Raw genomic sequence first — 26,561 nt, forward strand, 5'->3', positions numbered from 1 at the left:
GTAGGTTTGAATGAGTTCCTGGATCAAGGTATTTTTGACCATTCCTCTTAAAAAAAAAATATATATAATTTCAGTTAAGTTTGATGGTCACCGAGCATGGACAGCCCGCTTCATATAATCCCACAGATGTTCAACGATCTTCAGGTCTGAGGACTGGAATGGCCATTCTACAACATTTTAATTGTTCCTCTACATGACTGCCTGAGTAGATTTGGAGCGGTGTTTTGGATCATTGTCTTGCTGAAATATCCATCCCCGGCGTAACTAACTTCGTCACTGATTCTTGAACATTATTCTCAAGAATCTGATGGAATCCATGCGACCCTCAACTTTAACAAGATTCCCGATGCCGGCATTGGCCACACAGCCCCAAAGCATGATGGAACCTGCACCAAATTCTACAATGGGTAGCAAGTGTTTTTCTTAGAATGTTGTTTTTTTGACCCATTGCATAAGGCCTTTTTGTATGACCAAACAACTCAATCTTTGTTTCATCAGTCCACAGGACCTTCTTCCAAAATGAAACTGGCTTGTCCAAATGTGCTTTTGCATCCCTTAGGCGACTGTGTGTGCCGTGCTTGCATCCCTCAGGCGACTGTGTGTGGCGTGCTTGCATCCCTCAGGCGACTGTGTGTGTGGCGTGCTTGCTTCCCTCAGGCGACTGTGTGTGGCGTGCTTGCATCCCTTGGGTAACCGTGTGTGGCGTGCTTGCATCCCTCAGGCGACTGTGTGTGTGGTGTGCTTGCATCCCTCAGGCGACTCTGTGTGTGGCGTGCTTGCATCCCTTGGGTAACTGTGTGGCGTGCTTGCATCCCTCAGGCGACTGTGTGTGTGGTGTGCTTGCATCCCTCAGGCAACTGTGTGTGTGGCGTGCTTGCATCCCTTGGGTAACTGTGTGTGGCGTGCTTGCATCCCTTGGGTAACTGTGTGTGGCGTGCTTGCAGAAGGCTTCTTTCGCATCACTCCTATATACAGCTTCTCCTTGTGCAAAGTGCATTGTATTGTTGACAGATACACAGTGACACCATCTGCAGCAAAATGATGCTGCAGGTCTTTGGAGGTGGTCTGTGGATTGGAGGTGGTCTGTGGATTGAAGGTGGTCTGTTCTCACCATTCTTCTTCTCTGCCTTTTTGATGTTTTTCTTGGCCTGCCACTTCTGGGCTTAACAAGAACTGTCCATGTGGTCTTCCATTCCCTTACTATGTTCCTCACAGTGGAAACTGACAGGTTAATTCTCTCAGACAACTTTTTGTATCCTTCCCCTGAACATCTATGTTGAACAATCTTTGTTTTCAGATCCTTTGAGAGTTGTTTTGAGGAGCCCATGATGTGACTCTTCAGAGAAGATTCAAATAGGCAAACAACGTCCAAGTGGCCACCTTAAATACCTGTTCTCATGATTGGATACACCTGGCTATGAAGTTCAAAGCTCAATGAGGTTACCAAACCAATTCAGTGCTTCAGTAAGGGTGCGTTTACACAGACAGATTTATCTGACAGATTTTGGAAGCCAAAGCCAGGAATGGATTTGAAAAGAGGATAGATCCCAGTCTTTCCTTTATGAGCTGATCCCTGTTTATAGTCTGTTCCTGGTCTGGGCTTCAAAGATCTGTCAGATAAATCTGTCTGTGTAAACGCACCATTAGTCAGTAAAAAGTAGTTAGGAGTATTCAAATCAAGAAAATAATAAGGGTGCCCATACTTTTGCACCTGTCAAATTTAGTTTGAATGCATATTGCACATTTTCTGTTAGTACAATAAACCTCATTTCAATCCTAACATATTACTGTGTCCATCGGTTATTAGATATAGCAAACTGAAATCGCTACTGCAAAAACCAACATTTTGATAACTTAAAATGATTAAGATTAATAGGGGTGCCCAAACTTTTTCATACAACTGTATATAAAAGAAAGTCAATGGAAAAATGGATCAAAACAAAAGCATCCTTTAACCCTTAGAGGACCGAGCCAATTTTAATTTTTGCATTTTCGTTTTTTCCTCCTTGTGTTTAAAAGGCCATAGCACTTGCATTTTTACACCTAGAGACCCACATGAGCCCTTATTTTTTGCACCACTAATTGTACTTTGCAATGACAGGCTGAATTTTTGCATTTGGTACACTGTGAAACCAGAAAAAAATTCAAAGTGTGTTGAAATTGGGAAAAAAAAAAAAAAAAAAAAAAACTAATTTTTTATTTGGGGGCTTGTGTTTTTACGCCGTTCGTCCTGGGGTAAAACTGACTTGTTATGCAAGTTCCTCCTTAGGGAGCGGCCCCGCTCTGAACACGGGGAGGCCGCCCTGGATGTACGGGTATGTCCAGGGTCGCCTAAGGGTTAAAATCCATTGCTTTCATACAACGGACTGCAAAAATGCAGTGTGAACCCAGCCTAAACGGATCAATTTTCTTTGCCTTACAACTACATAAAGCAGGGATTAAGCACAGAATCCATGTCGTAATATGGGAAGCAGAGACCCATTTAGCGTACAGAGAAATACAAGACACATTACGTAAGGTTCTCATTTATTTCCAGTTTCTGTGAAAAGAGGTTTCCGGGGAAATTTTTTTTATGTCAGAATCATTAAATACTTAATAAAGAAAGCAAAAAGTATTTACAAATTTCATTCTTACTTGGTTTAATAATTACAAGAACCTCCAAAACATTTTGGAAGGACGAATAACCAAAAGGCTTTGCTTTCTCTATAAATACAGAATTTGCTAGGGTTGAGAGATGCCTCTTTCCAACACATGGTGATCTGAATAGAAATAAAATTCTCTAACTCCACTGAGAAGGGAGGTCTGTGAAAGGAAAAAAATAAGTCTAACCAAAAAAAAAAAAAAAAAGCAGGGGAAAAAAAAAAAAAAAAAAATCCCGCTGCTGGTAGAATATCCAGCAACATGAATTACAAATCAATTAGAAGTTCATTGTTTCTGTTTAATAAAAAAAAAAAATAATAATAATTCGGTCAGTGTCCTGAACTCCACAATGTGGAGAGCAAAACACAAGATTCAAAAATGGCTTGCTGCCATCTTCAAACCAAAAACAATTTGTAATAATTATATATATTTATATATATATTTATATATCTATATTTCAGCCATAAAGAGCAACAGAGAAGCTCGAGTGCTCCGTCCCACTGAAGCATGTAGGCTCCAATTGCTCTTTGGGGGGGAAAAAAAAAAAAGAAAAAAAAAAGTCTGCACAAGTGTAAGGTCTGCGTGTGCCCCACTTAGGTGATGAAGAGGGGAAGAAAGTGGGACACAGCTTTCCACCCTTCTTTTTTAGCAGTTCCAAAATACCTCAAGTACTCTTATTAAGTGAAACCCCAACAGATTGTTGCATTGAGAGGAAAAAACAAACAAACCCATTGCCGCCTGCCCATGTGCCAAGGCTTCTTTCTACCAACTGCCTGCAAATACCAGCAGTTCTGACCTTCAATGCCTTTGTGCCAGGCTACCTCCCTATGTCAGGCTTTTTATCATTCAGCAAGAGTCAATACATTCTCACAAATGCAAAATCATTGGAATTCATGTGTTTCTTTGTTAAAAAGTCTGCAGGGGAAGGAGAAAAAAAAAATTTGAAAAAAAACAAAAAACAAAAAACAAAAACTGGAAGCCCCAAAGAAAACAAGAGCAAGCATAAAGGCGAATTTTTTTAGTCCTTGTGATCAGTATCGGATTCATCTTCTGCTTCCCGTAACCATGTAAAGAAGGCGGTGACAGATTTCAGCGCAACACCTTTTCCTTGCTGCTCGGCTGCATCTTTACTGGATTCCCACTTGTAAAATGGTTCTTCCTTTATCACATCTTCATCGTATAGCGCATCAAAGAACATCCTTAAGAGGTCTAAGAGGGAGAAGAAAAAAAAATGTTGGTATGATGGGACCAAAATTTTAGGTAAAAAGATTTCTGCAACTTAAGATATTGGTGGCCTATCCTAAAAACTGCATAATCAATAACTGATCATGGGGGCAGACCGCCAGCATGCCACCCAATCTGCCGCTTGTCAGTTGTATTAGAAAAAATAAAAGATGTCAGGGACTCTGTCAGCAGGTTTATTCTGTCCTATCTAAGGGAGAGAAGAAAAGCTGAACAGAATGATGTATCACTTTCTTTGTTCTGTGCTGCTGATCCAGAGATATCCTCCTGAATAACATGGACAATAAGTAGTCCTCTCCATTATGTGTGTAAGCCCAGTAGTCCTGGATATTCATATGAAGCAGAAAACTCCTCCCACCAGCTGATGATTGGCAGTTATCTATTCATGCTGGGTATAGGCAGTTAGCTGTCAATCAGCAGCTGGGGGGCGGGGTGTGGCAAGAATCCTATTCTCCAACATATTAGGAGAACGGCTAAACAAAATGATGTCCGTAATACACCGATCTGTTCAGCATTTCTGTCACTAGTTTATGTTGCCCTCATTTCAGGCAGCATAAACCTAGTGACAGATTCCCTTTAAGGTTGTGAAATCTACACTGTTAGGAATACAGGGTGCTGGCATAAAACCAAATAAGTATAAGTACGGGCACTATTTTTTTAAACTACATATTCTTGCAGATGTAAGAAAGTGACTTCTATACAAATCTTAGTCAGTTGCTGCTAATGGTATGTGCACACTACGGAATATGCACAGAACTTTCAAGCTGTCCCATAGACTCAAATTAAATCTGCCATCCGCCCAATGTATTGACATATCTAATGTATTAAAGATTAATTTCATTTTGTTAACATTTGTGTATCTTTATTTGTGAAATCTGATTTTGTATAGATTATAGGAGTCAAACTCAGGCCCTCCAGCGGTTACAAAATTACAATTCCCATCATGCCTGGACAGCTAAAGCTTTAGCATGATGGGAATTGCAGTCTTGTAACAGCTGGAGAATGAAAAAGTAAAAATCCCAGCAACTCACCACTTGATCATCATATAGTATAGATTTATTTCGGTTCCATAAACCAAGTGTGAACAGTGTAACGCGTTTCGGCAATGTGCCTTTATCAACTGTCAGGCAGTGGATAAAGGCACATTGCCGAAACGCGTTCTGCTGTTACACTGTTCACACTTGGTTTATGGAACCGAAATAAATCTATACTATATGATGATCAAGTGGTGAGTTGCCGGAATTTTTACTTTTTGATTTTGCTGGGACTACGCTCCTTTCCCCGTGCACCACCCATTTACCACGGAGTGCCGCTCTGATTTTTTGCATGCTTGTAACAGCTGGAGGACTAAAGTTTAATGATTTAGATGAAATTTATGCAGAAAAAAAATGCTGTAAAGAAAATTCACAATGGTTGACAAACCCTCAAGCACAGGAGTGTGAGTATATAATGTATGAATAAAGTAACTTACTTGGTGGCTGGTCAAGTTTTACAACAAGGGTCTGCAAAGCGTACAGAGCTTGTAGTTCCTTTGCTTCATTATTTAGGTATTTTTGAAGCAGTTTAGCTCTGTTGTGGATGACACTAACATCGACTCTGCAGGGATTCTCAACTACAAAAGAAAAAAAGTCAGTTTAAGCACTGGGGGAAAAAAAAAAAAAAAAAAAGTCTAAACCAAGAACAAAGACCCCATACTTACAGATTATGGCGGAGTTGCAGACAGAACTCATGAGGGTCCTGACAAATGAATTAGACGATAACTGCTGGTCGGTCAAGCTGGCCTGTGGGGAAAAAAAGACAAGTTAAATGGTGTATCTAAAATCTCTTACCAAGTGATGAGTTTCTCAGCACTGGTTCTTTCCATGTTCCCTTATACTGCATATATCACACTAAATGGTCCTATGATCTAGGCCAAGTTTAGCATTGAGAAGACCAGACCAGATTTTCGCTGGAGTACCCCTTTAAGGACTCTTGACTTTCAAATCCCATTAACAGACTATTGCCTCTGTCATTTTTTTCCTGTAAGGCTAAGTTCACATGCAGTTTTTGCAAACCGTTGTGTGTGCGCATTTGTTTTCCCATCGACTTCCAATATATATATAAAAAACACGGATCAGAAAGCAACTGTTAACGTACACAAAAACATAGCGGACCTAATTTTTGTGTATGTTAAAAAAAACAGGTGTGTTTTGATTTTTTTTTTTTTTTTATAAGGGAAGCCAATGAAAAAAAGAGATCAAAACAACGGATTTTTTAGCAAAAAAACACATGGGGGGAAAAAAAAAAAACTGATTTAAAAAACAGTGTGAACCCAGCCCAAGCTTTAACAAATGGATAAGAAAACAATAAGGTCTAATCTATGCTCCGTATTCTTACTTCAATCCAGTCAAAAATCTTCTGGTTAGTACTGTTCTCTTTTAATAGTTTAGCGAGCATTTTTTCTAACTCCGCCGGGGAAAGATCTTTCTTACTGGGCGTCTCGGACTCGTCTCCCAACGTGTACTCGAGTTTCTGCAACGATAAAGAACAAGGTAAGGATGTTGGTTCTTTAGTCCATAGAATGGATACACATAGGACAGTGCGGACAGACATGTGCTCGCTTTCTAGACTTACATTGTCACTGATAAACTTGTTCATATCCTGATCTTTTGACAAAAACTCTTTCCAGCTTAGTCCGGATTCTTGCCAAAGGGAACCGGCTTTCTTATGCGACTGTAAAAGTAGTAAGATGGTGACAGGGGGTCAATAGCAGTTCAAAAAAAAAAATCAAATCTAATGTTCTAGACTCAGGAGCACAAAAAAAACTCACCATTCCTTTACACTGCAAACCGAGAATTTCTGCTAACAATATACCGGCCTTTCCGATGGGTATTAAGGGTTTCGTCAACTCTCTGGAAAAAGAAAGCAAAAACAGCATTGTAATATCTACATGGGCGACAAATCTCCGAATGTTCTAAGCAGAGTCCAGTAATGTCAGCCTATACATTACCTGAATAACTCGCCCATAGGAATTCCTCCTTCTGTTAGGACTGGACTGATAAGTTCAGCTAAATAAAGCCAGATATGAGGGATGTCTATCTCCATATCTTCAGCTACTTCAAGTACTTCTAAGACTCTGAAATAAGAAAATAAAATAAAATGAGCCATACTTTATCTTAAATAACTGGTAAACAAAAGGCAGCTGTATTAGTCACTTTATTATACCCAACATTAGAATACTGTTAGTTTACAGATATTATGCTATAACGTGTGATAAACAGCAAATAAAGAAAGGCCAGGCTGCATCTGTAGTGACCAATGTCATGGAATTAAAGAGGTAGTTCACAAAAAAAATAAAAAAATAAATTCTTTCCAATCAACTAGTCCTGGAAAGTGCCAGAGATTTGTAATTTTATAAAAACAAAAATCTCAAGTCTTCTAGTACTTATCAGCTGCTGTATTTACTGCAGGAAGTGGGATTCTTTCCAGGTCTGGAGAGCGGAAGAGATTTTCTATGGGGATTTGCTGCTGCTCTGGACAGAGGTGGCAGCAGAGAGCAGTGTAAGACTGGAGAGAATATACCACTTGCTGCAGGACATACATCAGCTGATAAGTACTGGAAGACTTGGGATTTTTTTTTTAAAAAAGAAGTAAATTATAAATATCTAGCACTTGCTGAGACCAGATGATTTGAAAGATTTTTTTTACCCCTTTATACCTATATTTTATAAACAAAACCTAGATATTCACCCTATGTTATAGCATAAACACCCAATGGCCAACATCCAAATGTATATTGTAAAAAGAAAATATATATCTTAATTGTAAATACCCTTTGTAATACTGTTCCTTAGGTAGTGCACCAGTCTTCACCAAAGAATACAACAGAAGACCCATGTGTTCCCGAGCAATGGTGCTCCTCTCTAACGTGGACTCAATACCGTTTCGTACAAAGATGAAAAGCAGTGAAGGGCTGTTGAGCTCTTGTACACATTGAAGTGCTTCCTGTAGGGTAGACAAAAAGACTGTTGAGCCGAGGAAGGGCGAGGGACAGAGCCGAGGAAGGGCGAGGGACAGAGCCGAGGAAGGGCGAGGGACAGAGCCGAGGAAGGGCGAGGGACAGAGCCGAGGAAGGGCGAGGGACAGAGCCGAGGAAGGGCGAGGGACAGAGCCGAGGAAGGGCGAGGGACAGAGCCGAGGAAGGGCGAGGGACAGAGCCGAGGAAGGGCGAGGGACAGAGCCGAGGAAGGGCTAGGGACAGAGCCGAGGAAGGGCGAGGGACAGAGCCGAGGAAGGGCGAGGGACAGAGCCGAGGAAGGGCGAGGGACAGAGCCGAGGAAGGGCGAGGGACAGAGCCGAGGAAGGGCGAGGGACAGAGCCGAGGAAGGGCGAGGGACAGAGCCGAGGAAGGGCGAGGGACAGAGCCGAGGAAGGGCGAGGGACAGAGCCGAGGAAGGGCGAGGGACAGAGCCGAGGAAAAACTGCTCTTAGAAGTCGTGACTTACCTTCATGTCATTAATGTGGAGATATTCTTCTATAATCGATTTAGATTTCTTTTCTAATTCTTCCTCTGACAAGGCAGGTTTGGAGGGAGCAACCGGGACAGCGGCTGATGGTGGTGGCTCACGCTTAACTGGAAAGTTAAAAGTATGAATCAATATAATGTGGATTATAGGCAAGAGGGATAAAGGAATTCTTTTATGGAGGACACATCGGCACTTACTGCTATCTTTGCTGCGGTCTCTTGGCTCAGTCATACTTGCTACTTTTCTCACTGCTTCCTGTGGAATCTGTCGGTCTCTCTCTCTGCTGTGGTCATCCGTCTCCTTGCTATAACTCCTCTTTGTCAGTACAGCCCTTGCCCGATCTGAGCGGCCAGAACGTTCAAAGAGATCTCCTTTGTCAAACCTCTCGCCTCTCTCAAATCTGTCTTTCTCAGAGCGGTCGCGGCTTGAGTTTCCTCTGCAACAGACAAGAAGAAAGATGCTGTTTTCAACAAATACTGCAAATATTGCTAAGAAGACATAGTTTCAGTTAGAAGGTGGTTCACACTTAGGAGTCCCCAATATACAAGTTGTGTAAAAATATTATAATATATATATATATATATATATATATATATATATATATATATATATATATATATATATATATATATATATATATATATTATACATAATATATATATACACATTATATATATATATACATAATATATATATATATACATATATATATATATATATATATATATAAAATATATATATATATATATATATATATATATTATATATATAAATATTTCTTTATATATAAGAAATTATGATATATAAGAAAATAAATTAAAAAAAGCTGCTTACCTCTGAACTGTCCTTCTTGAATCCTGACTCTCCGCAGTTACAGACTGCTGCAGGGCAGAGAACCTGTTCAGTGTGCTGGTTGCTGGCCGGCCAGGTTCAGGTACTAGAAGAAACAAGTTTCCTATTTATATATTGCTACAAGGACAGCAATTCCTTATATTACAGTATAAGCGCTGACTTACTGGACTCGGCGGGTTTTGCTCCAGTTCCTCCACTGCTCCCTTTGCCCCAACTTAAACGGCCTCCAGGTGCCAACAATTGGTTAGAGTCAATGGCGCCAAGCTAAGGGAAAACAAATGACAAGTGTTAACATACAAGGTATACATACAGTACAAACACTGCTTATTAAGACAAGCAACTAAGACCAAGGAAGAATAAAGATCAGGCTAAGAGATGTGGAGCTCCTTAAGGAAGAGGGTAGGTTAAGATGTTTTAGGTAAAGCAAAGAGATCAAAGCAAACAGATTGCAATAAGCTAGTGCTACCATATTTGTTTCTGTACATAACATTTTTAGTGGTGCGCTCACCTTTGTTATCTTGGTGATTCTACTTGTGTCAATAGGACGGCTTCCTTTACTAATGGGTACAGTGTTCCAGCCTTCATCATTAGGCTGACTGCCTCGTCCACCGGTAGGGCGACCTGGCGGCTCTCGTCTCTTGTCTTGCTTAGACATCAGCTGCTGTACCTTAACCTGTTCACGCTGCTTTTCCATCTCTGCCTCTTTATGGATCTGATCTATAGTCTTGGGGCCCTGATCAGCACGGCGAGGCACCCAGTTGCACTAGAGAAACAAAACAAAAACAAAAAAATTAGAAATACAATATATAAGGGATGCATAAATATATATAAGTGGTCCATTACCCCCTATTTTACCATTACCTGGCATTAGACACAAGATTCAGAGATAGATATACAGAGGGAGAGAGAGATCTTGCAAATATAACACACACATGTTAAGAATCTATGAAGAAAGTTCTTACCATTCGTAGATCCAACACATCTTGAAGCATGAAGCGGATACGAGAAGAAGTTTTCCGCTCTTTAATTATTTTATCCATTTGGTTAAAATACTGATCCATACGAGGCTGTTAAAGATAAAAACAGTCGAATTAGCATAAATGACTGAAGATTTTTACATAAAAAGTACCAAAAAACAATTGACAAAAAAAAAAAAAAAAAAAAAGTAAAAACGCAAGAGGGGTAAAATGTTATAGCGTGGGGTATATGATGTATTTAAAAAAAAAAAAAAAAAAAGTCACTCTGTCACTGCAAAGAGTTTACAAACCGAACATATACCAATAAGAAAAAAAAAAAAATTCTCTCAATACCCATATTTTCCAAAGTTAGGAGCCTTGTACGCTGTGAAAGCACTCCTTCCATCATTTTACACTCATCTGCGCCTTCATGTTATTTTGTATGCAAGACATATTTGGAGATTATCTTACCTTGGCCCTTTCAAAGTCCAAGTCCTTCCCAATTGTAGACAACAACCGACACAGACACTCCAGAGACTCCTCGTCGTGGTTCTTTAGCAACTTTACTACGCAATCGTGCATAATGGCTTCGGTCAACATTTTTAATTTGAAAAGTTCACCAATAAATTTTATATTACCAAGGGACCTGCGTCTTGCACTATCCCTGGCTTCTATCAGCTCTTCGTTAAGTCGAGCCTTTTCCTCTGGCTAAAAGAGAAAAAAAGAGAGAAAATGGTTTAAAAAAACTGAACAGGAATCACAATACAACACTGCAGTAATACAGTCACTATCGTGTCCACAATGGAGAACAAGCTGAACAGTTACCGAAGCAGCAGCATCCATCTCCTTCTGTTTCTTTTCAAAAACCTCATCGTCATCCTTGTCTTTCTCAAACTCCTTCTGGCAGCGGTTCAATAGCAGCTTACGGAAATTGACGGTCACTCCTGGTTTGTCTGTAGTTGGGACCTTAAGCTGGAAAAGAGAAGGGATTTTAAAAAAACTTTTAAAATGTCACTAGAAGAAAAACTCATACGTCATAAGTTATGATCGGTTGGTATCTGTCATAGCTGTGAAAAGCCTGTGATATTAGTCTAGTTCAGGGGAGTCAAACTCAGGCCCTCCAGCTGTTGCAAAACTACAATTCCCATCATGCCTGGACAGCCAAAGCTAAAGCATGATGAAAATTGTAGTTTTGTAACAGCTGGAGGGCCCGAGTTTGATCCATGTGGTCTAGTTGCTCAAGATTAGTAGATTAGTTAATCCCAATAAACTGCAATCATTAGCCTGAACACTTGGCCAAAACACTACAATATTTTGCCTTTGAAGTTTATCCTATTGCTATGGCCTAACAGGAACACTAATATGGCAGTCCTGGGGGTTCCTTATTATGTAAACCTTTGCGATGGGATGAGTGATTCTTCAAGTATAAAACAGATAGGATATTACTATGACAGACTCTAATAGTAATGCAGACTTACCCCCATAAGGCAGCGGCACATATTGGCATATGCAACAGAGAAATTTGGCTCAGAGATGGCCTTTTCAAATATAAGGTCAATGACACCCTTCAGTCTATCCTCTGTGTCTATGGCCAAGTCGGTGACTTGCTTCATCAACTGTTGGAACATCTGTGGAGTCAGCTTGTTGAGGATACTACGCACTCTGCGGAACAGGTCCTGTAAAAGGAATGACACATTTCATGTGAATCACGCTCAGGATGTGCACCTCATATTTAGGTATACTCATTGGAGCAGAAGGAAGGGTACGGATTAGAAGAGGTATCTATTTTCCAGTACTATAAATAGGACCACAGAAAAAGGTCTATGACAAGGATAGCCCCATTCATGTGAAAGCACCATTCTTTCCCTGCTTGACGTGGAAAAACAGAACCTACAAGCTCTCATGTGATGTTTTATTACCAACCCACCTGGGTCTTAATATTTTCGGGATCATCTTCTTCACTGGATCTCTTGTTGACAGGCTTCCAGGCCTTTTCAGCTTTGTTTAATTGGACATTTTCATTTAGGGACACAGCAGCGATGATTTTGCGTGGCTCTTTTCTGGGTCCCTGCTGAGACCTTCTAGGACCAAGATTTGCTTGCTGCAAACAGTAAAAGAATAAACCACGTAAGTCAAAAAATAAAACAAAAAATGAAGTACATTACCCCCAAACTGGACTTTACAAAAGAGAAAAAAAACAAAAAACAAAAACAACTTACCGGACCACGGTTTCCCATAGCAGGTCGGCCTAAATTGGCAAATGATGGTGTAAAGTCTGGCCCACAGTTCATGCCAGTTAGTCGTGTGGGGTCTAATGGCCTAAGGGGAGTTTTGTTTGCCTGTTGGAACAAACACAAGCAAGGTTAAAGGAAAACCATGGAAAAAAAACAATTTATTCAATTTAAAATTTAAATCTAATTGAATTCTAAATTTAAATATAATTTTAATTTAATTCTAAATTAAAATAATTCAATGAGAACCCACCTTGTCTAACACTACATCAGTAATCTGAGGGAGACCCTCTGGTTTTTGCATGCTTGCCACAATAAACTGAAAACCAAGTAAGAATTCACGGTCGTAGCTTTTCTTTTCTTCAGGATTCAGAGGTTTCCATTGCTCTGCAGAAAGAAAAAAAGACAAACCCTGTGAATATATGTGCCTGATTGTCATAGTCAGGCAGCTTTAGCAGTAGATCGCTTCTGCTTGCATGCCACGCTCGTGTCTTACTGCCATCACAGAAAATACACAACACAAGCTCAAACAACTATATACGGTCAATTAACGGATCACTCTTCCAGAGAAGACGTCAAATGGGCCTTACCCTCTTTGTATTTGTACTTGAGATCTCCCGGCTTTATATTTTCAGCATCTAGCTTATCTTCTTTCTCTTCCCATGTCTCATCCTGCTCCTCTACAGGAACACTGGGGGCCTGCTCGACTTCGGGAGCAGCAGCGGGTGGGTTAGCAGCAGACTCTGTTGTTTCAGTAGCGCCATCACTCGCCTAAAGAAGAAATTCAGAACATAAACGGGTTGGAGAGATTACAATAACAGCCAACATATACAGTGCACCGCCTCTGGCGGAGACTCCGGGTCGGCAATACAGCATTAGAGAGCCACAGGGAGAGGAGAGTTGGTGTAGTTTAAGACCCCCACTCTCCCGCCACATGCTGTTAGAAAAATTGTCCCCTGGCCGGACTTCTCCTTAGAAACCCTAACTAATTAAAACTTCTGACTAGTCTGTGTGACACATCAGTAATACAAATTGAGAAAATATTGTTTCTAAATATGCAGGATTCTCTTACCTCCTTAAATGCGTCCAGCAGATCGCCTACTGCCTCTTTCTTGTTTAAATCCTTTATTTTCCTTCTCTTCTTGGGTGCAGATACAGCAACTGGAAGGACAAAAAAAAAAATTATAATTTAAATCAAATTTGCAACTGACACAAGTGTCCTTTCTGCACTTCCAACCAGAGCAATAGAAACTGTATGTTGTGATTCTGCTTATATAAAAACAAATTACTGGACCCATTTCCATTCCTGTAAGGGCCCTATTACAAAAGGACGATTATCGTGCGGAAAATCGTTAAATTGTTTTAATTTAAACGATACTCGTCCTGTGTAATTGTAGGCAACAATTAAAAAATCGTTCATGTGTCGTTGATTTAGATCTGACCCTAAAATCATTGCTAATCGTTCTCTGTAATTCCGCATTCAGTCACTAATCGTTCAGTGTAGTTCCAAAGTGTCCTTTCTTTTGCTGGAACCAGATGGAGTAAATGATCGTAGTAACGATCGTAACTAATTACTATCGTTCTGTGTAATATGAACTATTTCAGGTTAATGATAATCTCGTTTGCGATCGTTAAAAATCCCTTCTTCTGATACGACAGAGGCAGAGATGGCAGAACCTTCGACTTTCCAGCTGTGGCAAAACTGCAAGTTCCATGGTGCCTGGACAGCCGAAGCCGAAGCTTTAGCTGTCCAGGCATGATGGGAATTGTAGTTTTGCAACAGCTGGAAGTTCGAAGGTTCCCCATCTCTGCTGTAAGGTGCGTACACAGCCGATGAAAGGAAACCAGATTGTGAGAGAAAAAAGTGATGTCACAATGCAGCGAAATGAGAAATACATTCTAACCATTTCATAAGCAATGGCCAAATATGCCACTAGATGGATTTCCTCTTTATCTAGACATAAAAGTAGATATATTTAAATTAGTCATCTCCTTAAGATACATTGATGGTCATAAATGTAAAGGTTCCATTACCTGCAACGGGAACATCTGTAGTCTGCTTGGCAGCCTGTAAAGCAACTGGCTCAGGCTCTGCCGGAGGTTCCTTTTGAACATCCTCAACTTCTGGTGTAGGATCAGCTGGTTTCTCTTCGGGTTCTGTGATGGGGCTAACATGGGACTCCTGTGTATCCTGTGACTCGGCTTCCTGTAGGCCTGGAGATCCCTCTCCATTTGTTAGGAGCTCTTCTGGTTGAGCAATTGGAGAATCTAAGGAGGGTTCAGGATCACAAACCATGGAAGGCTCTGGCTGCGCAGGTGGTACAGTCACTTCTTCGGAGAGGCCATTAGTGGTCTCAGGTTCTACAGCAGGTGCAGGTGTATTCTCAAGAGGACTTGGCTCTTGTGTAGATTCGGTAGCAGGCTCCTTGGCTTCTACAGAACAAGGCTCTGCTGTAATTTGGGATGGAGGAGCCTCTGAGGGAAAATCTACCTCTGAAGTTGGAAAAGAAGCCTCTTGTAGCAAAGACGACTCCTGGGAATCAGACACACCAAGATGGGTAGGGTTCAAAGACTCTGGCTCGGGTTCAACAATTGGTGTTTCAAAAACCGTCTCTACTGGGTCAACAGCTGTCTCTACAACGATAACTTCAGCTGGACTTGGGGTCTCCCGCATTGCCTCGGGGGCCTCTGGCAGCACAGATACCTGAGTTAAAGGGTTTTCAAGCAAGGGCACTTCCTGTGAATTCAGAGTCCCTAGCAAAGATACAGACGCCTCAGGTATAGTGGTGTCTAGGGTTAAGTCTTGTTCACAAACAACTGCCATGTTTATGTTGGTTTCTGCCGGAGGAGAGGGTGAGGGGCTCTCTGATGGTTTGGTCAGCACTTGGGTGGTCTTTGAGCCATCATCTTAATAAGAAAAAAAAAAAGTCAGATAAATGGTACAAGTTAGCATAACAACAAACATTCACATAAAGTGGTCCTGGAGTAATATAACTAAGTGTACTTGGGAAGATTTATTACTGCCTTACTGGAGAATTTATGCCGGATTCCGTAGCTCGTACCCGTTCACGACAGTGTGGCCTTTCCCCCGTCTCCATAGACACCATTCTATGGGCAACCCGATTCCGCTATCTGCCGAAAGAATTGACATGTCAATTCTTTCGGCGGAATGTGGAATCCGCCCACGCATATAATGGTGTCTATGGCACAGGCGGAGAGGTGCGCGGCTGTGAACGGATATGAGCTACGTAATAGGTCAGAAATTCTCGGCCCGGGTTTTGTAGTGTGAACCTACACTCAAAGATTGTGGCGTAAAAAACGAGACAAAGTAATCCCAGTGACATGAGGCATTTTACAGACATGTCAAATTATTTCCCTATGCCACCTCTTGGCTGGCATATTAAATACCAATTCTGTGCCAAAAAGAGCCGGCCCCCAGTGTGACGATCTCCCCTCGGTGATGTGGGTCCATTGATTGTAATGAGGGAAGGGGTCTGGTCACACTGGGGGACAACAGGCCTGCCTCTGGTGCTTCATGCCAGGCCAGTGCTCAGGTATAGGCTGGTGCCGTGCACAGGAATCGAGCAATGGTTCAAAAAAAAGGACTATTCATGGTAAAAAAAAAACAAAAAACAAAAAAAACACAAAGCCATGATTCTAGTGGTACATTCTCTTTAAATTCCATCTGGAGCAGCTGAACACTTACCTGGGCGTACTACAATAGGCACATGGACACTCTCTCCATTCGCCTGCACTTCCGAGCCTCCCACTGCCGACTAGAAACAGATGAAGCACAATTACTATCTGCACCTCGAGGGTCCAGCATTCATTATACTTGAATCAGGCATAGGCACGGTTCGATACCTAAACCCCCCCCCCCCCCCCTTGCTACCCACCACCAACCCCTGAAGAATCAGATAAAACTAGAATAGCATTATAAATGGCCCAAACTATTACGCTTAGCAGGTCCTCCATGCAGCTTCAGCAAGTAGTTTCGGCTTACCTGTGGGGGTGTGGGTGTCGACGATGTCCTTCCTCCAGACAGGATTTCTTCTGTGACGTCCTTTCCTCCTTGGTTGGGATCTCGGATTCTTATCTAAGTCATAAATAAAAGTAAAATGAAGCATGAGAGCTTTACAACACTATGCCCTTATTAAAGACGGGGGAAAAACATCTGCTATTAATCTAAGCACGATAAGCTCCTAGGCCGGTTACTTCCTTAAAGCAGGTTTCTTTCCAGAAGACGGGTTAGGGGTCAAGCATCGGAAGACATTAGAAAAGCTTCCGGGAGCCAGCTTACAGCCACGTGGAGAGCCAGCACTGCCACATGCTGTAAGGGAAATGAACGAAAGCCAAGTCTTTTTTTTTTTTTTTTTGGAGAACTGCCAAAATCCAAACTCGGGAACAGGAGAGCAATGTACGAAGAGCAAACAAACCCAGAGTAAGGCTGGAAAGTCATAAAATGGTTCTCACCCAGTCATACTGCGCACTGATATGTAATGATGAAAAGGTCAGTGCAGCAGGACATGACTGATCCAGAACAACGCACAAATCAGAACCCAAAACTACGGGAAGACGTACAAGAAGAAAGGTAAAGCTAGTGCAATAATCTCCAGGATAGAGAGAAGCGTCCCCCGATAGCACCTACAGAGGCAGTAACATCTACCTGAAGCCGGCAGCAGCCATCTATGCAGTCACCGAGTCTGAGATGCTATGAGGCGGTGCACTAGCTGCATTCAGGATGACTTTTCCTTGTAAATTCCCCGGGCCTGAGCTGGTTTTTTTTTTTAGGTCACCTTTACAAGTCTAAGTAATGCTGGGTAAGGCCGCACCCTGCAAGCTAATCTCAAAATATAGATTTGTCTGAACAAATGTGTCACTATTACGTAATCCAACCTAAACCGCGGAACGATCAGCAGGCGAATAAGACAATTATAGAACACGCATCTTCTGTGGAATCATTGTAATAAGTGCTGATCGGTAGGGGTCCAGGCTGCTGAGAACCCCGGATGATTGTGAGGTGCCAGAAAGTGCAAGAGATTTGTAATTTACTTCTCTAAAAAAAAAAAATCTCAAGCCTTCCAGTACTTATCAGCTGCTGTATGTCTAGCAGGAAGTGGTATTATTTCCAGTCTGGAGAACAGGAGAGGTTGTCTATGGGGATTTGCTACTGATCTGGACAGTTCCTGACATGGACAGAGGTGGCAGCAGAGAGAATACACCACTTCCTGATGGACATTCAGGAGTTGATAAATAATGGAAGTTTAGTGAATTATCCCTTTAAAAAGGAATTTTCCTACTCGATGGCGTACCTATAAAATATATCTTATGCCCTGTATGGTACTTCAGAGAGAAAAGTAGTTCCCATGAACAACCTATAGATAAGTCTGATGATGAAGGGGTTATCCAGCGCTACAAAAACATGGCCACTTTCTTCCAGAGACAGCCCCACTCTTGTCTCCAGTTTGGGTGGAGTTTTGTTACTTCGCTTCATTGAAGTGAATGGAGCTTAAAGGGGTTATCCAGCGCTACAAAAACATGGCCACTTTTCCCCCTACTGTTGTCTCCAGGTCAGGTGTGGTTTGCAATCAAGCTCCATTTACTTCAATGGAACTGAGTTTCAAAACCTCACCCAAACTGGAGACAACAGTAGGGGGAAAGTGGCCATGTTTTTGTAGCGCTGGATAACCCCTTTAATTGCAAACCGCACCTGAACTCGAGACAGAGTGGGGCTGTCTCTGGAAGAAAGTGGCCATGTTTTTGTAGCACTGGATAAGCCCTTTAAAGATGTGGCATTTAATATATTAATATGGTACGGATGACCATGCACAATTCAGTGGAGAATGACCCCCAGCAAGATAAACAGTAAGAGCAGGCCCATGAAGCTCTGACCCCCTGGGACACTCACCGTTTTTCGTTCTCTTTTCGGAGGAATCGCTTGTTGCTGATTAATCATGACTTGCGCTCCGGGCACCCCAGGGGGAAACTGCTGCTGAGCTGGGTAATACGCTCCGGCTATAGAGGAAGAAGAGCAGGAACAACATGAAGGAGTGACACACAAGAGCTACAAAGCTTCATAACTTCTGTCAAACTCACTGTATGTGTATGACTTCCCCCACCAAACATTCTGAGCTCCCCTTCTACATCCCAGCTAGACTGAACTAAATATAGTCAGAGCTTGATGGTATAATCAACATGACGGGGGAGGTGCAGCCAGCAGCTGGAGAGATTGCACAGCTACGGCACCTATGCCAAACAGAAGGGGTGCTCCCAAAGCTTCCAAACACAAAGTTAACTAAACAAAACTAGAATAGTAAAAGCCCATTACTGAACGCCAGGAGGACAAAACGCAAAAGGGACAGCGTGTTTTTCAGACTCTAGTTCCTATGAAGTGTTGTCCCTGCAGTCACTGCCAACTTAGGCAATGACTGGCAGAGTTGACCGTTCCTGAAACAGATCACAGGAGGCATCAGAGAGGAGTGGGGACGAGAAGCAGCAGAAAGGCACAGATGCAGGCAACTAGGGGTTTTTTTGTTTTTTTTAAGCTGCCTAATCCCAAATAAAAGTAAAAAAAATAAATAAAAATAATATAAATATTGTCAGAATAACCCTTTGTCACCAAGGATGGGTCACTTTTTTGCTGTCCATTTTTTTTCATCCGTTTTAGGGTGCGTTCACACCTACAGGATCCGCAGCAGATTTGATGCTGTGTTCAGTTATTCAAATGAAATCTGCTGCGGATCCGATAAGCAGCAAAAAAAAAAAAAAAAAAAAAAAAAAAAAAAAAAAGGATGCATTTGTTTTGATCCGTTTTTTCATCGGCCTCCATTATAAAAAAAATAAATATCAAAATTGATGTTTTTTTTTTTTTGCATACACAAAAATGTGGACGACCACAAATGCATCTGGTTTTTCACCCATTTTTTGAATAAAACTGATGGGGGGGGGGGGGGAGAAGGGACCACAAAAACTTGTGAACGCAGCCTTGAGGCCCTATTACACCAAGTGATTCCGGGCTGTATTCGGCCGCTAATCTCTCAATGTAATGACTCCAGCCAACATTGTGCATCATCTTGGCCTTTTAACATGTTGAAGGATTTGTTGGACGACGATAGTCTGCTGGTTTAGTAGCAGCCTGATCCCCTCTTACTATTCAGAACACATGCACACTCGACTGAACACAATATTAAGCATTCACCCAACACAGTTTATAAATAGCGCCCTTCTACTTTACGCTTTCTTGGTCTCTATTTCAGGCCATGATTAACACTTACCGTAAGTGCCGTATTCTGTGGGGCTAGCACTAGGGAAAAATCCTGGGGCACCGGGTTGTACAGGGTACTGCTGCGTGGGCATCACATAAGAGCGTCCCTATAAAAAAGGAAAGAGTTAGTTCAAGTTTAGTGAGTTCATCAGCAACTTGACCTCAGAATAGGATTACAAAGAAGCTACAATGTTGCAGATAAAGCCTGCCAGGGACTTGTTTACATCAGCTGTCTCAGAAGGAAGGGGGGGGGGGGTCGAGGGGGGAGACAGAAAAGCTCACACACAGATTTTTGTGTCTTCAGCAGGAAGCAGCAGCTCAGAACTGCGGGAAGGAGACTGAATAGATAATAACAAGTATGGAAGGAATTGTTAGTCTCACCCTGGGCAGCAACATATCAAAGGTTATGTTGGAGTGGAATACCCCTTTAAAAGGTTTTCGAGCAGAAAAAAAAGAAAAAGGACACCGTCAAATAAAGCTGAAAGAAAAAGCCGGTGAACTAACCTGTCCTTGAATATAGTAGCCCTGGGAGGTGTAGGATAATTGTGAGGGTATCATCATCACCTGGGAGCCAGCTGGGTACACATGGGCAGGAGGCACTGCACGAGCAGTAGATCCGGTCTGAACTCTAGTGGCGGTGCTAGGAGGTTGTGTCCTGCTCGGGTAATAATGCTGAAGGAGGGAAAGAAGAAGAAGAATTGGGAGCCATTCACCAGATAAGAAGAAAACCAGCAACCATTACCGACATCGGAGTGTTATTTTACCTGAAGACATAGAATAACTGGAGGACAAACTCAACATAGTTACCGAGAGTCCAAATCTGCGAATGGCTGGATGATCCAACCAACCTAAATGGTGGAACCCCTTACTGTATGCTCTGGGAGGGTACAAATCTACCCCCTCTGCACACCAGGATTAAAACTACATTCCCATTGATGCAAATGAAGTTCCACTGATGTGAACGGAGCTGGGTTGTAATACCACACCCAGGACAGGTATGGCATAGCTATATTTTCTGGCCCCTTTAAATCTATTATAGTTCTGTCTCTCCAGCTCTTATACCTAGTATAGAGGTGAGACAGCACTGTGCTGTAGTGGTGGTGCTTGTGGTAGGTACTAGTCCCAGCAAGCAATAAAGGAAGGTCCCAGCACTCACCAAGTTCTTTTGTGTGCTTTATTGTGTTATTCACATGATACAGGTACAAGAGGAGGAGGATGCGGCGTTTCGGCCTGTGGCCTTCATAGCTGATACCACAGTAAAGCACACAAAAGAACTTGGTGAGTGCCGGACTTTCCTTTTTTTACAGCTCTTATACAGACTAAGCGTCTTCATGGTTACAGACAGAAATTACTCCTTTTAAGATCTTTGTAAAAAAAAAAAAAAAAAAACTTTTTGAGAAAGCGAACAAGGTGACCCATTAGAGCTATAGGGGGAGATTTATCAAACATGGTGTAAAGTGAAACTGGCTCAGTTGCCCCTCAGCAACCAATCAGATTCCACCTTTCATTCCTCACAGACTCTTTGGAAAATGAAAGGTGGAATCTGATTGGTTGATGAGGGCAACTGAGCCAGTTTCACTTTACACCATGTTTGATAAATCTCCGCCATAATATCCACTACTACTTTGCTATACTGAGAACATTTACTGGATATTAGACAAGTGAAAGCTTTACCTGAATAGATCTGAATCCTGCCTGTTAGAAGCAGCAGCGGGAAAAAAGGAAGAAGCAAAGGGGGGGAAGGAGACAAAGGTGAAAATCTACACGAGAAGGGGCGATCAGAAGAGATCAGTAACAGGACAGAGGGGAGATGCCGGGGGACCAGAGGGCATGCACACAGGACTTCTAGCCTCTTAGAGGTTTTCTGATGATGAAACCTTTCTTCAAGTGTCTCAAACTTAAGCAGTGTTAATTATGTGGTCTCTTCTGCTTTGTTGTCTTAAAGGGGTTGTTCACCCCCAAAATTTTTCTCTTTCAAATCAACTAGTGCCAGAGATTTGGAATTTACTTCTATTAAAAAACCTCAAGTCTTCCATAACTTATTAGCTGCTGTATGTCCTGCAGGAAGTGGTGTATTCTCTTAGTCTGACACAGTGCTCTCTGTCTGTGACAGGAACTACAAATCTCCTGCTCTCCAGACTAGAAAGAATACACCACTTCCTGCATGACATGACATTTTTTTTTAAATAGAATTACAAATCTGTCACTTTCTGCCACCAGTTGATTTGAAAATTTTTTTTTTCTTGTGAACTACCCCTTTAATGTCCTATCAAGTGTACATCCATGTAACATACCCCTCCTGCTGAGACACTTTAGCCACTCTATCTCCCTCCTAGCATGTGGAAGGCTCCAGTGGGTGTAATGGGCAGCCAAGGCAGCATTGCAAGATAAGAGCCATAGAGTTGGCTGAATTCTGAGCTAGAGTGTTCAACAGGAGCAGGACCGCAATAAGTGGGGAAATAAGCACAGAAGGCAGTTTGCAATATAAATAGAAGGGAAGCATGAACGGCCACAGAAAAGAGTTTACAGATATAATTTAAATTAGAAAGTAAAAAAAAAAAAGTTTCATCATATACAAAAAGGTTAAAGTGATAGCATATTACTAGGGTAGTGCTGTGTCCCTTTACTTTAGGGATTAATGGAGGCAAGCAATATGCAGTCGCTTTATAAGGTGGAACACCCCTTTAAAAATTGAGACAGTACAGTGGGGTAAAGGTGTACTCACATAGAGAAGGAAGAACTTACATTCACACAAACACTAAGTACCACTAAGGATAAAACATGGAAGCAGAGCAGCCACACAGAGCCGACAATATGGAACCCGTCCCTTGGTGACCATGTTCTACTTAGTAAAGCACACGCAAAAACATCACTATGATCCATGTCTAACAGCATGTGCTGCTTTACTGCTGCTCCCATAGACTTCAATTGACTTCTTCAACCATAAAAAAATATACAAAAAAACAACACAAAACACAAAGACATCCCAGCCCTGGGGATCTTAAAAGAGACTTACCTGTCGAGGTTGAGACTGCGTATTCATTTGTGGAGTCTGTGGAGGCCCAAACACCACAGGGGCCGTGGGTGCAGTGGGGAATGCTGACTGAAACATGAGGTAAAAGCAAGGTAAGTGACTACAATTACCAGCAAGATACTTCTCCCTGTCTTCTTCTATACAATGAGGCTCTAAGTGTCCGCCTGAGGCTATAAGTGTCTGGTTTGGCACACAGTAACCAATCACAGCTCGGCCTTTTGACTTCCCCCGAGGCCATTAGCATATGAAAGGAGAGATGTGATTGGTTGACAAAGGAAAGCCAGACACCTATGGCTTCAGGTAGACCAGGGTTAGGGAACCTTGGCTCTCCAGCTATTGCAAAACTACAACTCCCATCATGCCTGGACAGCCAAAGCTAAAGCTTAGGCTGTCCAGGCATGATGGGAGTTGTAGTTTTGCAACAGCTGGAGAGCCAAGGTTCCCTAACCCTGAGGTAGACTGATTAAGCTGGACTGCTGTGTAAAAAAGCATGGCCGCAGACCGCCATTGAGATCCTGTTCTGCTCTGAGCTAGGAGCACCTACCTGTGGGAGTCCAGGGGAAGGGGCAGTAGGGGGTCCTCCTATAGGCTGTGTGGTTTTGCTCATCTCATGTGCTGCTGCATAGGGTCCCCCACAAGGTCTGTAATTTAAAAAAAAAAAAACAGTACGGTCAGACATTTACGTATTAAAAGCAGAAAAAACACACAGCGCCCAATATCCTCTCTCCCCTATTACTTCACCTAATGGTGTGTTTACAGAGTTATCTGACAAATTTTTTTTTTAAAGACTTTATTTAAAATTTTCAAAACCAAAAACATATAATCAACGGAGCGTGAATCGCCCGTAGTAGCAGTATATAGGCAGTACAGCATAAAGCAACAGCAAAGTCCTAACATTATACCAAACAGGATAATCATCCATGGGTGTAGTCCAAAGAAGGTCCAACATACCGATACCGCACGGGTACTGAACAAGACAACATTCACACACACGGCGGCAGGCCCCCACCCCCCATCCCATGACCCCCAGGAACATCTAGACATCAGTCATCACATCAAGCATGACCTCATTGGTAACACCCAACAAACAGTAGGGGTACAAAGATATGGGAATTCAAAGTGGTCGGTCAGGAATTGGGGCAATCCCACACGGCATGGTGAAATCTGACAGATTTTTTTAAAGTCAAAGCCAGGAATAGATTTGAAAAGGGGAGAAATCTCAGTCTTTCCTTTATGGCCTGTTCTCTGTTTCTAGTCTGTTCCTGGCTTTGGCTTCATAAATCTGCCAGATAAATCTCTGTGTAAACGTACCATAAGTCTCTGTCCTGATGCTGAAGTGTAGGGGTTCTGCCATCTTGGTGGCGGACAATGCTGGAACGCAGCGACGTTACCAAGATGGCTGAACTCCTACACTTCAACATCAGGAAAGAGGAGTAAGTGAAGTATTCGATACGGGCTGCAAAGTTTGTCTCTCTAAAATTATACTTTTTCATAGAGGGTCACTTAAAGGGGTTATCCAGCGCTACAAAAACGTGGCCACTTTTCCCCTCTCTTGTCTCCAGATTGGGTGGGGTTTGGAACTCCATTCCATTGAAGTAAATGGAGCCTAATTGCAAACCACACCTTAACTGGAGACAACAGTAGGGGGAAAGTAGCCATGTTTTTGTAGCCCTGGATAACCCCTTTAATATTACATGATCGGTTCTCTTTAGAACTTGGGTACAGAAAAACACAAAAAACAGGTGCTGGAGGGGAAAAAACCTCTTGGAAACCTCTTACAAGTGTGGTCAGTATAAGGCCAGGAATTCTAAAGTTGGAAAAGTGCACGGAGCAGAAGGATTATAGGAGCTGGAAGTCCTCCTGACTCATGTGTAAAAGCACCAAACCCAGTGCTGACATTGTGCTTCTACAAATATTCCACGGAGCGCCGGCATTCCTCAGCCATGTCGTCAGCCCGCTCCCACTTATTACAGGTTCTATGGGAAAGGAGGGAGCAGACCCAGGACTGGCCGACAATACCTGCACCAGGCTCGGCTACGAAACTGAAGCCCGTCCTATTACATAACAATGGATGACCTGCAGGCTGCGGCATTCACATGCGGCACAAGACGTTACCAATTGTAAAGGGGAAACAAAAGCAGCAACACCTGTGCATAACTCACTGTAACTGCTGCTAACATATGCAAACAGCACTGCCAGGACTATGGACTCCACAGCTACCGACCTGGAGTCTGAACTGGGGAACAGGTCAAACTAGAAGCTCACATGTATTTCCAGTAACAGATCAATACAAGAGATAGAAAAATAATAATCACCTCTCATAAATCTGTATTATACCCAATAAGTAAATACATACACCGCCCCGGGGGTGGGTTATCCCATGAACACCACATATTGCCCTGTCCACAGTGTAGGAGACATGTGACTTTCTGCAGGGGCCCCCACTAGTTCCTGGGGCCGTCCGAATGCAGCGGCAGCTTACACCTGGCTCTGCCGCCGAGAATAGAAAAGCAATTTAAAGGGGTACTCCAGCAAAAAATCTCCTACTTTCAAGTCATCAGGTTATAGATTTGTATTTACTTCTATTTAAAAATCTCAAGTCTTCCCATATTACTTAGCTGATGTATGTGCTGCAGGAAGTTGTGCAGAAGTTGAACAGATCTGCTGGCATGCACAAAATGCAGACAGCAAGAGGATAATATCCCAGTGTCCAAGCACAGGCGCTCAATGGTTCTTACTGGGAACCAGACCTACACACCTATCCACATATCTACTCAACCATGACACCATAATGTAGCTTAGATAGTATAATTCAAGGGCCTGTCACCTCCAATCCAATCCCCTCAAAACCCCTAAACCCTGATCAGGGGTAGTACACAAAAAAAAAAATAAAAAAAAAAATCTTTCAAATCTCAAGTTTTCCAGTGCTTATCAGCTGCTGTTTGCCCTGCAGGAAGTGGTGTATTTCATGTCTGGAACTATTCAGAACAGCAGCAAATCCCCATAGAAAACCTCTCCTGCTCTCCAGACTGGAAAGAATACATCACTTCCTGCAGGGCATACAGCAGCTGACAAGTTTTTTTTTTTATAGAAGTAAATGTTTTCTATGGGGATTTGCTACTGGTCTAAATAGTTCATGGCATGAAATACACCACTTCCTGCAGGATATACAGCAGCTGATAAGTACTGGAAGACGAGGTTTTTCTGGCACCAGTTAATTTAAAAAGTTTGTTTTTTTGTGAACTACTCCTTAAAGTTAGAGGGAAGTTGAGCCCCTTTAAATACTGTTCTTGCTGCATTGCCCCATATAATTGGAGGGTATAGTGGAGCAATGTCATAGAATTACTGTATACATTACGGTCACATGTGGAGTCGCTCAGACAAATACAAAAAAAGCCAAAACAATCATGTAAAGTAAATCTCATCTCAGCTGAAATAGGTTCCAGGCGGCTTCACAGAAGAGAAAGACGAGAGTGTATCATCGTTTACATACAAATACCCACCGGTAAAGAACCTATTGTAATGTAATGTGTGAGAGGCCGGGAGTGGAGATCCACCCGGAGCCCGGGACACAAGCCCAGCGGGTAGCCTCTCACCTAGCTATAGAAATGGTAACACAGCGGCCATTGTGCGGGGAAGGGTCCGCATCTGTAAACACCCGGCTAATTCAATCACAAAGGCAACACGAGAGACAAAGATGGCGGATACTAAATACAACAAGCCCTCTAGTATATCCCACAATATGCTTTGTATGGGGTAATCCCATTACCTAATCTCTCCAGATATTACAGCCATAAAACAGCTTACAGCAGATAACAAACAAAGCTATCTCATCAC

The 26,561-nt window shown here is 42.3% G+C and overlaps 1 protein-coding gene across 5 annotated transcripts in view; it reads right to left on the minus strand.

The window, feature by feature from the left end:
• Nucleotides 1-2,509: 2,509 nt before the first annotated feature.
• EIF4G1 (eukaryotic translation initiation factor 4 gamma 1) overlaps nt 2,510-26,561 on the minus strand; it is a 55,845-nt gene continuing 31,793 nt past the window's right edge. For 3 of the 5 annotated variants that reach the window (XM_069974543.1, XM_069974545.1, XM_069974544.1), the window contains 31 exons: nt 23,269-23,365; nt 22,707-22,793; nt 21,365-21,385; nt 20,195-20,362; nt 19,701-19,797; nt 18,335-18,441; nt 16,430-16,522; nt 16,133-16,202; nt 14,461-15,333; nt 13,499-13,587; nt 13,017-13,197; nt 12,680-12,813; nt 12,415-12,534; nt 12,123-12,296; nt 11,674-11,871; nt 11,021-11,167; nt 10,667-10,903; nt 10,202-10,306; nt 9,748-10,002; nt 9,404-9,503; nt 9,222-9,324; nt 8,585-8,823; nt 8,367-8,494; nt 7,694-7,866; nt 6,872-6,997; nt 6,692-6,773; nt 6,496-6,594; nt 6,259-6,393; nt 5,582-5,663; nt 5,354-5,494; nt 2,510-3,849 (listed from right to left, as the gene is read on the minus strand). In XM_069974543.1, coding sequence (XP_069830644.1) covers nt 3,659-3,849; nt 5,354-5,494; nt 5,582-5,663; nt 6,259-6,393; nt 6,496-6,594; nt 6,692-6,773; nt 6,872-6,997; nt 7,694-7,866; nt 8,367-8,494; nt 8,585-8,823; nt 9,222-9,324; nt 9,404-9,503; nt 9,748-10,002; nt 10,202-10,306; nt 10,667-10,903; nt 11,021-11,167; nt 11,674-11,871; nt 12,123-12,296; nt 12,415-12,534; nt 12,680-12,813; nt 13,017-13,197; nt 13,499-13,587; nt 14,461-15,333; nt 16,133-16,202; nt 16,430-16,522; nt 18,335-18,441; nt 19,701-19,797; nt 20,195-20,362; nt 21,365-21,385; nt 22,707-22,793; nt 23,269-23,331 — 4,818 coding nt within the window. In that variant the 5' untranslated portion in view covers nt 23,332-23,365 and the 3' untranslated portion in view covers nt 2,510-3,658. Of the gene's footprint in view, nt 3,850-5,353; nt 5,495-5,581; nt 5,664-6,258; nt 6,394-6,495; nt 6,595-6,691; nt 6,774-6,871; nt 6,998-7,693; nt 7,867-8,366; nt 8,495-8,584; nt 8,824-9,221; nt 9,325-9,403; nt 9,504-9,747; nt 10,003-10,201; nt 10,307-10,666; nt 10,904-11,020; nt 11,168-11,673; nt 11,872-12,122; nt 12,297-12,414; nt 12,535-12,679; nt 12,814-13,016; nt 13,198-13,498; nt 13,588-14,460; nt 15,334-16,132; nt 16,203-16,429; nt 16,523-18,334; nt 18,442-18,522; nt 18,566-19,700; nt 19,798-20,194; nt 20,363-21,364; nt 21,386-22,706; nt 22,794-23,268; nt 23,366-26,561 lie in introns of those variants that run through there. The other 2 variants (XM_069974546.1, XM_069974547.1) reach the window with 2 other exon arrangements.

Source organism: Dendropsophus ebraccatus, chromosome 6 (genome assembly GCF_027789765.1).
Source record: "Dendropsophus ebraccatus isolate aDenEbr1 chromosome 6, aDenEbr1.pat, whole genome shotgun sequence".
NCBI lineage: Eukaryota > Metazoa > Chordata > Amphibia > Anura > Hylidae > Dendropsophus > Dendropsophus ebraccatus.